Source organism: Sinocyclocheilus rhinocerous, unplaced genomic scaffold (assembly GCF_001515625.1).
Source record: "Sinocyclocheilus rhinocerous isolate Xijiao unplaced genomic scaffold, SAMN03320098_v1.1 scaffold1222, whole genome shotgun sequence".
NCBI lineage: Eukaryota > Metazoa > Chordata > Actinopteri > Cypriniformes > Cyprinidae > Sinocyclocheilus > Sinocyclocheilus rhinocerous.
The window spans coordinates 216,206-229,253 of record NW_015640234.1 but is presented as its reverse complement, the minus strand read 5'-3'; the positions used below and the strand labels follow the sequence as shown (position 1 = coordinate 229,253).

The window sequence follows — 13,048 nt, the reverse complement described above, 5'->3', positions numbered from 1 at the left end:
TGTACAACTTTAATGTCACCATGACAGTGTTAGTGTGCTCATTGATGGTCAGTTTTTATACTTGGTATTCATCTTGGGTGATCCGATCACACTTTCAGAGATGCCAAATCACATTACACTAATGCATCCTTGTCCACCTTCTCATGTAATGCTTAGCTAATCAATGGGCTGAAATTTTGCATGCTAGAAATGACTATAAATTTGACCTTATTGCAATCAGATTTTCTTCTCTATTGTGACGTATATCAGAGTGACAGCTTCTTGAATGAGAAAAAAAAATGTAGGGCAGGACTTTATTTTGTCAATCAGGAATTGACTGGATTACTGTCTTTTACTAATTGCTACAATCTCATGTGAGTGAAAGGTTGCTCAAAAAATAAAGCACAAGATCTTACATAAATTCTTCATTATTTTTTGTATCAACATTCAAGTTCACATTCAAATTTTAGTGCCAATTTGTGCTTCATCAACATGCAGAAACACACTGATGACCCACTCATGAAATCACAGTACCTCCCCTCGACAAAAACCAATCATAAGTGGCGATAAGTTCAGAGGAAATGCACATTAACGATAATTCCTCAGATTACCCAAGACTGATGCCAATACCAAGTATAAACAAGAGACTTGCCCTGCTCTTTCTCCAGCCAACACACACCAGCAGGTTCCTATCACAAGGACTCTACAGGACACAAGCCAACCAACAACCTGCTACTCCCATTTGAGGAATACTTACTAATGGAATAAGTAATATGATAGAATTTGATTCACTAGCCTTAGTACAACAGACCATCACCCCTTGTCTACTGACACGGTGCTGGTGCCTGACACTATTTTGCATGTTTCCACTGAAAAAAAATGTGGTTTTGTGCCTTAGCTCCTAAACCCGCAGGTCTCAAAGAACTAGTAACATTAGAGCCACTGGTTGTTAAAAGACTCGTTTATTAGGGCTGGGTAAAAAAAATATTGATAATTAATCGATTCTCATTTTTACGGAACGATATCGATTCTTAAATCCGTAGACAACAATGCCGGCTGTTCTGACTCACAGACTGTAAGTACGTTTTCATGTAAAGGATTTGCCGCTTGCTTATAAACAATGTCACGTAACGTCACATTTACCTCAGAAAAAAACATTCGGTGGCCATAAACTCATTAGTCAGCTAGAAAAATAAACTGTAGAGAGGGGCATTTTGCTAAATATCGGGTTGGGTATCGTTTTTTTTTTTTTTTCCGATACCGGTGCCAAATCGATACTTTTAAAACGGTTCCGGTGCCTAAACCGTGCCTGAACTGATACCTATTTAAAAAAATAAAAAATAAATAAAAATCCATGATGGATTGGCCATTAGCACTATAAACACAGTTTAGCTTTAGGCAGTTTAATTTAAGCATGTTTAGCTTAGTTAACGGAAGGCTACCTGAAGCCATCAGAGCAAGAGTAATTACTGCATAATGAGGCATGTACTGTACCTGATATATATCCAAAATAATCGATATTGAATTGAATCGAATCGCAAGCTTGTGAATGAGAATCGAATCGAATCGTGAAATTTGTGTCAAAACCCAGCCCTATCCTTTATAATGTAAAAATATGTTGCACACAACCTCAGTTGACATTTCTATTTTTAATCATGCTGCACAGCTTCTCCAGCAACATTACTGTCCCTGTCTGACTGCAAGGAAGTGATTTAAATTGGAACAAACTAAGACTGTAAGACACATGATCAAGTAATGTAGTAATGTTGTCAGTTAGATTGTTTTGGCTGTCAATATTAATGGGTCGGCTAAGAGACAGCTCCACGGATCACCCAACTGAGCACCGGCTCCTGCATTAGCACCATTTGGTGGAAAAGGGGCAAATGTGGGCAGAACATAACTCTTGGGTCACTACAACAACAAACAGAGGATAAACACTTTTAACAGACCAAGCAGAGATCCGTGTACAGAAAGACTCAAATCTGCTGCTGATCTATTGTGCCAGTCAGACACAGGGCTGTTGGTTATGAGACTTAAAGAGTTAGTTCACCCAAAGATAAACCCTTAAACCCATACTTTCTTCTGAAGAACATAAAAGGAGATGTTTCCAACAATGTCCAGACTGCTCTTCTCCATGCAACTAAAGTGAATGGAGACTGATAGCACCTTAAAAGAGGTCCATAGGATTTGTGCACTATATTCCAAGTCTTCTGAAGACATATTGATAGCTATGTGTTAGGAACAGATTGGAATTTAAGTCATTAAAGGCCTGTTCACACAGATTTGATACACTCAGTGACAGTAGGTGGAACTTACTGAAAAACAGAAGTATAGCGGTACACAAGGGCAACACTGTGCAACTTTCCATTTCTGACATCCACGTGTCACCGTGAAGAAAGGAAGTCAAACGTTTTTTTCATGTTTTTCATTTTTGTATATGTGATGGTGTTCACTAACACCAAAAAAAACGTGACCAGAGACAGGAAAGCCGGTTCTGGATTCTTCCTCTGCTAGTCACAGTCGCTTAGCAAAATTGTCTGTTTAGTTTTATGTAATTGTAATAGCAAATACTTTTTGTGATCAAAAGTGCAAATTATTGGTCAGCAAGTTTTCTAAATGTAAAAATGTTTACTGAACATTTATCTTGGTGTGAACAGGCCTTTACTCACTCAAAATCTTGCAGCTGTCAAGACATGACACAAAACACTTCGCAATTCATAACCGATTGTGATACACATGTGCAGTGCTTTTTTGGAGCTTGACAACACTTGTTCACTGCATAATTTTCTTTTTAAAGAGCAGAAAGTGAACATCGTTCAGAACTTCTTTCTTGACAAAACAAAAGTCATGAGAGTGACTAGTAAAAAAAGAACCATCGTGAACTATCCCTCTAAAATGTGAGATGGGATGGTCTCTCTAACCAGACTCAGTTGCTCTGAGGGAACGGGGGAGTGGCAGCAGTGGCACTAGTGATGGTAAAGCCTGTAGGTGGTGCTGTCGAGCTATGGCTGGGCTGCAGGTCTTTGGGGATCCCACTGTGAGAAGCCAGTTGGTGGCCGAAGGCTGCACTAAACTGTGGGAGCTGTAGTTTAGGTTGGGTGGGGGTGAGAAGGTCCCGTGAAGAGGGCGAGAATGAGGGTGAGGTGAGGCCGGTCAGGCCCGGTTGGGGTAGAGCGGAGAGAGCAGCGGTGGGCTGCAGGATTGTGGAGTGGGACGTGGAGGGTGGGGTGGACAGAGCGGTGGAGAGCAGGTGAGTTTCAGCAGAGAGGAGGTTACCGAACTGTGCCGGGTCTGTGAGCGAGAGAGGGAGGTTATTCCAGGAGGTGCGTGGAGGGCCTGGTGCTCCACTCAAAGGCACCTCCAGCAAGAGAGGCGGGTCGGTTTGATAAGAGGCACCATGTGGGGGTGAGATGTGATCCTTGTAGGGCGATGGCACATGCTCGCTGCTGTAATGACTGCCAGGTGGAGATGAGTCCGGTTTGGGAGCTCGGGAAAACGTTCGTTCTGTTAACCCACCATTGGGACTTGTAGTGGGTGCGGTGGCGCTGCTCTGGGTTGGCTGGGGAGAAGGGGACGTTGGGAAATGATGGTCTGTCGGGGCTTGGAGGAGATTTCCCTCCAGGTCTAGACTGGGAAAAGTCTCCGAAGTCATTCGGCCGTTCAGAAGGTCTCCGATGCCAGTCGCTGTGACCCCTGATCCCGAGAACACGGCCATGGTTCGGTGGTCTACCCCGTCCGCTGTGGTCAGTTCACCCATTGAGGACAAACACACCAGGGAATCGGGATATGACCCCATGGCCTGCAGGGCTCTGACCAGCTCCTCAGCCTCCTCTGTGGTGGGCAACAACTCTCCATTCTTACCTGTATCCACAAAGACAACTCAGACAAAGTGCAAACCAACCAACAAGTAGATTTTTACATTTAATGAAGAAAACTTGAGTGGTGATTGACAAATGCTAGTCTGTATGATTGCCTACTGGCCCAAGTCAAAAGAGGCTACCCTTGAGTCTTTATGATATTTTGTTGTCATATAATCTGATGTGAACGCACCCTCAAAAAGGTCGAAATCCTGAAGATCATCAGGTAGTCTGGGCAGTACATCAGAGAAATCCTCCTGATTCAGCTCAAGATCATTGGGAATGTCAGGCATTTCATTCGTGATATCGTCAGGAAGCTCATCTGCATTGAGTTCAGGGGTTGATGGGCTCCTGCTAGAGTAACAGGCAGAGTGAATGCAAGCTTGATGTAAGCTGAATAAAGTCGGAAACATACCCTATGAAGTACATGAATATGAATGGACAGATCCTCTTTCGTTGTTGCTGTGGTGATAACAAACCTCGGTATTCAAGAAGTTGAGTTCCTTTCATGTCTGTCATTAAACCGGAAGACTTATATTTCAGGTAGCTAGCTATTAACATACTGACAGATTGTCTTACATTAACTAACTTCCTCATCAAGATACTGTTGCTCTTTCATGACAGTAGATGTCCTACTCAATTGGCTGTTACAGTATCCTTGCGACAACACTGGCAATACAGCATGTATTTGTCAGTTTTGTTAGTATTTGAAACTGGACTTGGTCTCAAGAAAATATTACATGGTCTTGGCCTTCTCATGAACTCAGCACCTAGACTAGAGACTGAACTCTCAGACTCTACTACAACACTGTGGAAACTAGTGCATATGATCCACTCTGTGCTGTCGTGACAGAATTTTGAACATTTACCATGTAAATCAGGGGTGCCCTGTCCTGTTCCTGGAGATCTACCTACCTGCAGAGTTCAGTTCCTACCCTGTTCCAGCACACCTGTCCGTAACTATCAAGTGCTCCTGAAAATCTTAATTAGCTGGTTCAGTTGTCTTTGATCAGAATCAGCACTGAACTATGTAAGAAGGTATAGTAACAGCAACAGCACTGGGTACCCCTGATTAACATGGTCTGAATCATTCAGAACCTCTTCTGGTCTCAATGTTGACTTGAACTCAACCTACTTGGGTCTTGACCTGGACTTGGACTTGAATGAGCTGGTCTTGACTACAACACTGGTATTTGTGATGTATAATGACATTTCGAAATTCAACAACAAAACATTTGTGAAGCAAGACTGTGATGCATTTGAAAGCAGAATAGGCACCTGACATGGGTGTGGTGAGGGGGCAGTGACAGGGAGGGCATAAGCAAATTGCCCTGTGGCACAGCGGGAGGAATGGGCTTCTGCGGTCTGCGCGGACCTCGTCTTCTCTTCTTTTTGTGTTTCTTCGTCAGTGCAGGTGGCTTGGTCTTCTTACGTGGGCGCCGCTGCTGCTGCTGACTGCGTCTGTTGCCATCCCCACGCAGGAAATTATCCTGCCACACACACACACACATTTACGTACAACTTACAACCAACTCTGTACTGTGTAAACACATCCTATTTAAGATGATCAAGATAAGCTGTGTGGTTTCTCACCATTTTCTTGGCATGTTCGTCACAAAGAGGTGTCTGGTGAGTAATGTCAAACACAGGAACAGAGCACTGCTGTCCATCAGCGAACCGTGCCGTGCAACTGGAGAACAGCTGCTGAGAGCGATTCAACAGGATATCTGCGTCAACATGCTGTCAAGAACATAACACACTGACATTTGACAAATGCACGTAGGCGTTACTTGGCGACTGTTCATCCTTTCATCACTAGGCCACCACTAATGTCTGTTCATTTTACTTGTAGCATGCATGTGTTAAAGGATACGTTGAAAACAGTGACGTGAAAATGGCAAAACTATGTTGCTGCAGCTTTGACCCTTTGTGGTTCCTGTACACATTGTCCTTTCATACTTGTGTGGTACTGCAGACCTTGAACTGAAAAAAAAAAAGTTTATACAAACATATTATAAATACACACACACCCCTGAAATGCACACACTCCCTGTAAACATGTCAAACACAGTCCATGTTCAACACACCAGGTTGAGGTCTGTGGGCTCTTGCTGAGTTTCTGAATGAGCTGTGCAGTGCAGTCGGGGTCTTTGCTTGCAGCATGGAGCAGAGCTTTCCGGAAGGCATATCGGTATCTGCTGTGACGGGTGGCTGCCCTGTCCTGTCGGCACAAGTGTTTATACCTCTCTTGCAGGTATGTACATAGCTGCACCAGACGTGCCCGCCTGGAAAGCAGCTTTTCATTGGAGGAGCTGACATACACAAACAAAATAAATCAGTATACTCATGAACTTTATTGCAAATGGCATATATATTTAGTATCTCAGAAGTTGTGAGGAGCAAGTGAGGAGTGATTTTCATACCTTTGATGGGAGCTTCTTTCTTGAAGTCTCCAGGCCTGAGGCATTAAAGGAACAAGCTCCTCTGTATCTTCATCATCTGTACTGTCCTCAGACCAGTCTAGCCCTATGCAAACATGCATGCATATATGATCAAATATCAAGGTTACATATATCAAGGACATTGTACATTGCTACATCCATTGTAAAATATTACTACAATTTAAAATAACTGTTTTGTATTTTAGTATATTTTAAAATGTATTTAATTTAAAATTAAAATTTATTTCTGTGATGCAAAGCTGAATTTTCAGCATCATTACTCCAGTGTCACATGATCCTTCAGAAATCATTCTAATATGCTGATTTGCTGCTCAAGAAACATTTAATATTTTAGTGGATTTCTCATGATTCTTTCAGGATTTTTAGAGGAATAGAAAGCTGAAAAGAACAGCATTTTAGCTAAAAAAGACATTTCTTTTGTAACATTATAAATATCTTTATTTTCACTTTTGATAAATTTAATGAGAATTTTTGGAAACTTTTTGAAAATTTTGAAAGGTTTCTGGAAATTTGCCGGAAATTTTCCATCCCTTTCCAACCCTAGTTTTCAGTTAGTATTGTGTAGAAAAGTACTGTTTTAATGCAATAAGGAGGTCGTACCAAGATGTGGGAACAGGTCTCCGTGTTCTCTCTGTCTCTGAGCATAGAGCTGCACAAGGTGCTGTAGTCTGAGCAGGCAGACAGGGGGTGCTGTAAAGGTAGTGGGGCGCATGGCCACGGCGCGGGGCTGTGGGCAGTCCTGGGCAGCAGGTGGGTGAGGGGATGCAGCAGGGACAGGTCTCTGGCTAACAGGCTGGTTCTGAGCCCCAGTTGATGGGAGCAGACCAGACAAAACAGAAGGCCCAGTCTGAGGTGGAGCTGGCTTGCATAGCAGAGACTGCACTGCCCCATGTTGGGCGTAAACGGGCCGATCTGTATGTTGAGGGGTCTGGACAAGCCTCGCCAAGGGTTGAGGCAGAGGCGGAGGCGGAGGTGGGGGTGGAGGTGGTTGTGGTAGGTGTGGGGAGGTTGGAAGTGTGCAGGGTTCAGTGACGGTGCTAAAGTGCTCGATGTCCGGCTGACAGTGCTCTGGGTCCCAGGCGGTCACCCTCAAGCCAATCACTGGCCTGCTGGGCAGCTTCCTCTTGTTGGAGCACTTCTGCGCCACGCTTTCCTCTCCGTCCGTGTCCTCATCGTAGAAGGCAAAGGGGTCGAGGAAGTCGGAGTCCGAGAGAGGCATTGGTGTCAGACGGGGCGGGGATGGAGGGAGGCCGTCCAGCCCGTTAGAGTCTCTCAGAGCCAGAGAGGGAACGGTGATGTTCAGAGCGACAGACTCCACGTGAGCTCGGGCACGAACCTCCTCCAGAGCATCCTGCTTCTTCTTACGCTCCTTCTTCGGGATGAAGCCAAGCACCTGTAGGTGGCTGTTACAGTATCTGCCAAAGCAAATGAACAAGGTTTGACTCAACAGCCTACATATTTGTTAAGGTTCTGGGTCAGTACCTAATTATTACCCAGTTATTGTAATTACCTTAGTAACTACTTTAATAAGTATATCAGACTTGTCATGAAACTGGAATTTCTAACTTCGATACAAAACCTTGAAAAATATTGATATTCTATACCATTTTTGATAAAACTGGGAAAAATTGCCAAAATATTATACAATTTGAATTCTAAATTAATTCACTTTTGATCAAGTTTTTTTTCTCTGAAACAGGGCGAGGGAAATTATATAATTACAAAGGTAGTGTAAAAGAAATGAATCTTTTACAATAAGTATATTCACTATTTTAAGTTACAGTAATAAATTAATTTCTTCACTTTTATTTTTGCAGAAAACCTGGAGGCCTTCGAGTACTCGATTATAAAAAATCCTCGATTGCATTTTGCCCGTGTTGATTAACCAAAATACATATCGGAAGTGATGCATTCCACAAATGAGAATCCATGAAAAGCATTATTAGACTGTTTTCTAAGGCTGCATGAAATAGTAAAACCATTTAAAAAATCATAATATAGCATAATGCTATTATGAATTAACAAAGGCTGCGATTCAATTAAATAAATATGCGCGCTGCTGGTTGCTCCACACAAAGAGTTAGCATTTACTTGATGCGCGGACCCTCTCAAACTCCATCTTTGCATACGAGTTGCTTATAATGTTCATCTGGGAACAATGTGCACCATTCTATCGGATTTATAAGGTAAATCATTTACAAATCTACACCAACACAGGCGAAAACATCATTATCTTTTTAAATATGCCAACTGTTTATGGCGACTTCAAAATAAAAGTTTAAACCCTCGCTCTGAGTTTGCATGTTTACATGTTCTTGTTCAAGAAATGACAGTGGCTGTAGCATTCATAAAGTGGCCAAATATTAAAGAATAAGTGGACCTTTTAATTAAATGTTGTTTAGTCAATATTACACAAAGGATTAGATCGCACTGTAACATGTAAAAACAATCATCAGGCCGTCGGCGCCATCTGATATAATACATAATGTACATAAGTTATGATTATATTGTTTTATTACATTATGTATTTTAACTTTTTGTTCAATAAAAGCCTATGATTACTTGCTTTTAATATTATATTTGAACCAATTATTATTGCCTCATTGCTATTATATATGTATTTTAAATTATTTTAAAATCTATTGTTCGCTTAGGTCTATTTTTATTACCACTTAAATGATCTGATCACTCGATTAATCGTCAGAATAATCGACCGATTACTCGATTAGTGACAGTTAGTGACAGCCCTAATTGCAATCATACAAATACGAATTATGAAATTATGTGAAAATAAGCATAACTGCTGCACTTTGCGTTCCCAAATGCAAACATGTTAAACTCAGACCATGTGCAGAGATAAGGGATGCTCATATTGACCGTTTAACCGTTAACCGAAAGTAAAAATTTTGACCGATTAATAATCAGTTTAAAAGTTATTTTAAAAATATTTATTTAAAATAACGAGCAGCGGTTGTCAGTCGGGAAAATGAACTGAAATGAGTATCCATAGCAGAGATGGAGTTCACTTCATTTTCTGAGAATCGAGCCACTCTAAGATGCTGAAACAACGGATCATGAGCTGCTCGTGTGTAATTGAACACAGTGTCACAATAATGTTTAATATGAATATGAAAAAGCACAGGTTGTTAATTCCCAACCCTAAACACTCAACAAACACTGACCCTCTGTAAGCCTCTAATCTGCTGGAATCCCTCTCATCTTACCTTCGTTCTTCTGCTTTGGGGATTGGGTTGGTGCATCGCTGACTGTTGTACTTGGCCACATATTCGCACTGTTTAAACGGAGCAGTTTTGTCCTCCAGAACATGACGAATGCAGAAGGCATATCCGTTCAATCTGCGCTGCTTGCAGAGTTTGGGGCTGTAGCACATTTTCAATTTTGTTAAATAAACATCGCTGTCATCAAATCGATATGCTAAATCACTCATAAAACATTATATTCGGGCAGTATTTGGGCACTTGTGCCCCAGTTAAAGCAAATCTATATTATCATCGGTTTAAAATTTAGTCTGAGCTTCTGGCTGTCAAAATCACACATTATTTTGATATTTCACTCGTTAGCTACAATGCTAAAAACAAACCCAGGAAACAGAAACATTGACGTGATACTGCACTATTTTCAGATTTGAAATGCTAAAAATAGAAATATAAACCCATGCACGCGCGAATTACATTATTAGATTTTATTAAATGCGTTAAGTTTGTGCATATTAATCGCTGTAAATGTGGCTATAAACAACGGCGGATACGGCCCGTTAAATCAGGCCGAAAGAGCGGGGCGCTGCAGCCGATTAAGCATTAATAGTAGTTTAATTTTTAAACGCCTTTGCAAATTAATCTTTTAAAAATGTTAAAAATTATTGCAGCTTTAATCTATTCGGGATTAGTGACCGCAACATGATACTGGTTGCGGAATATCCATTCTATATCAATGTAAACATTGGCCTACACTAGCTGCCAAGCCTCGGTGTTCGAGTAGCGCGGTGACGGCGTCAGAGCGCTCATGAGTCGGGTAGAGCTGCAATCGAGTCCGCTTACCTGCAGTGGGTTCAGCCTCTACGGGGTCTCACTCCGGACAGACTGTATAAACGCCACAGATCATCAACTGCACCGAGGCTGCAATCGAGTCCGCTTACCTGCAGTGGGTTCAGCCTCTACGGTGTCTCACTCCGGACAGACTGTATAAACGCCACAGATCATCAACTGCACCGAATATTCATCGGAATTCCTTATGCTACGGAATACTATTCACCGTTGATGTGGTGAACCGTTAAAGCGATCACTAATGTACTTTCAATATTATGTTATCTTCTGCTCTCATTGAACAGATCTGCGGGGGTTTAGAGTTCAGTGCTCGGCGGACTCACAGCACCACTACCGGCGCTGCGGGGACATGACAACTGCTCCTCTACCATGAAACTACAACACACCATACAGCAATCCTACCACCCCGATGATGAGCTACAAAAGACCACATAGAAAGAGTCTTCAACACAGTTCTCACTGTTGTTAAACAATGTATGTTACTGCTGTCTTTTTCTCCAGCCGTCTAGCAGTGTTATTATCGATAACTAAAACTAAAATCATTAGGTTACAATTAAAATCATTTTCTGTAATTGAGATAAAGCTGAAATAACATAATCATATAGATATTTTAGTATATGTTTAATATATTTTTTAAGTAAAACTTAAACAAAAAAATTAAATAAATAAATTTAAGTTAAATGACTAAAATTACCAAAACCAAACAACTTTAATTATAAACAGAAATTAAAAAGCTAAACAGAATTAATAATAATGATAATGACAAAATCACATAACAAAATTACAAAAACAGAAATTAAAATTAAAAAGAAAACTGAAAAAATTTAATAAATTAAAAATATAATATAATATAATATAACAATGCTCTAGTGGTTGCCTCTTTTGAGCAAACTGGATACTTCAGATGCTGTCGTGAGCCTTCATGCAACACCATCAGAGTTAGAAACATCATAACCTGGTTTATTAGGTGTAATGAATCAATGCTATTTTCGATCCAATCTATTCACTCAATTATAATACATGAACTGAACAGGTTTTCGATCTCTGTTTCACTTTTCATCCCATAATCTCTGCACTTTGGGTTTGATTTTTACGCAGATTTCGGGTTTTTCTTTTTTGTTACATGGAGGTCACATAATAATAACTTTACACATTACAACTGACTTGGAATCTTTTCATCAGCCCTTCATCATTTGTTTTTGCTACATTTATTTGTAGATTGTATTGTTTTACCCTCATACCAGACATTCAATTGCCAAATATAAAATTTATCATAAAGCAGTCAATATTTATTACGAGAAATGCTTTATAACATTATTCAAAACATTACAACACCCAATTGTAATGTCATTTTCACCACAACAATGTAAGAAAAAAGACAGATAGATAGATAGATAGATAGATAGATAGATAGATAGATAGATAGATCGATAGGCACTCATTTGCTTGAGTGTATTTTGGATATACTGTGTATCTAATGCTCACCATGAAATGAACCTTAACAAGACAAACGAGTTAATCATTGTCATTTGATATGTGGTTAAAATATCCATAACTTTAAAAAAAAATCATTTTGTGGACATTTTTAGGGGGAATCAGGGGCCCACCCTGCTTTTACACACTAGAGGGCGACTGAGAGAAATACACAAACGCGTGCACACTGAATGACTGAATCTAGCTAATAGAAGAATTAAGTCTTTTGAACATTGAACGTGTAACACTTAAGACAATATTAAAGAATGCCTCGGCACAGTATAAATATAGTATGCAATTATAAATGATCTGAAAGCAACAGGATTTAAGTTCACTTTGTAAAGCTTTTTTCTTCCCTCTCTAGTTGTATCTGTCATTAAAATCCATCATGCTCCACACTCCAGACTACGTTTCCCAAAAGCATCGTAGATAGTAGACCCATCGCCTCCAATGATCTCTACGATCAATCTAGCTTACGATGCTTTTGAGAAACGCAGCCCAGCACCTTAAGTGGGTTTGCCAACTGCCAAAAAAAAAAAAAACGTTATGTTAATGTTTTCCATAACACATCTTTTTTTTTTTTTTTTAGAATAATGAAAGCACTTTTCAGCATATGGAGGCACAGTTTGAACAACTAAATCTTCAGAGGATGAGCGACGTGTTTCTAAGCAGCTAGAATGCTAACTAGATTCATGCTTGTCTGTGCTAAACTCATTGCATGAAACTGGACCCTTGTTAGTGGTTGCCAGGACATTGCTATGTGGTTGCTAAGGCATACAAATTGCTTTTGTTTGGGAAATGCTAGATCACGAATGCTAGAGTGTGCTGGGTAGTTGCTTACAGTCCTAACACACTTCCTTCTTAAAAGACTCCAGATGGTGTGAATGTTACATTTGTGTAGGAAGTCAAATCTGATGAATATGCTGCTGGAAAATTCTGCCACACCTCTCATTATGAAGAGCTTTTTCCTAATAAACCCATTAGAATCCAAACATTTTTGTGAAGTGTCTTTCACCAGTAAATGATGAAGGTGTCCAGGGCTGGACTGGGACAAAAAATCGGCCCTGACATGTTTTGGTCCAGGCGGCCCACCACCATTTATTATATGTGACCCTGGACCACAAAACCAGGCTTAAGTCACTTGGGTATATTTTTAGCAATAGCCAAAAAGAAAAAAAAAACATTGTATGGGTCAAAGTTATCGATTTTTCTT

The 13,048-nt window shown here is 40.5% G+C and overlaps 1 protein-coding gene across 1 annotated transcript; it reads right to left on the bottom strand.

Moving 5' to 3' along the window:
* Window positions 1–1,573: 1,573 nt before the first annotated feature.
* Window positions 1,574–9,689, bottom strand: LOC107752578 (INO80 complex subunit D-like). Its single transcript, XM_016568583.1, has 9 exons — window positions 9,523–9,689; window positions 6,899–7,713; window positions 6,260–6,362; window positions 5,924–6,148; window positions 5,710–5,819; window positions 5,430–5,563; window positions 5,115–5,326; window positions 4,030–4,190; window positions 1,574–3,840 (listed from the first exon to the last, which is right to left on the bottom strand). Exons 1-9 carry the CDS (start codon window positions 9,687–9,689, stop codon window positions 2,906–2,908), a joined length of 2,862 nt encoding a protein of 953 aa, XP_016424069.1. The 3' UTR covers window positions 1,574–2,905.
* Window positions 9,690–13,048: the final 3,359 nt, after the last annotated feature.

Excerpts from the sequence above, each read along its gene's own strand:
- LOC107752578 (XM_016568583.1), bottom strand. The coding sequence starts at position 9,689 with ATGTGCTACAGCCCCAAACTCTGCAAGCAGCGCAGATTGAACGGATAT. Across the intron at positions 5,327-5,429 it reads ACGAACATGCCAAGAAAATG|GATAATTTCCTGCGTGGGGA; the intron begins GTGAGAAACCAC and ends TGTGTGTGGCAG. Across the intron at positions 4,191-5,114 it reads CCTCACCACACCCATGTCAG|CAGGAGCCCATCAACCCCTG; the intron begins GTGCCTATTCTG and ends CTGTTACTCTAG.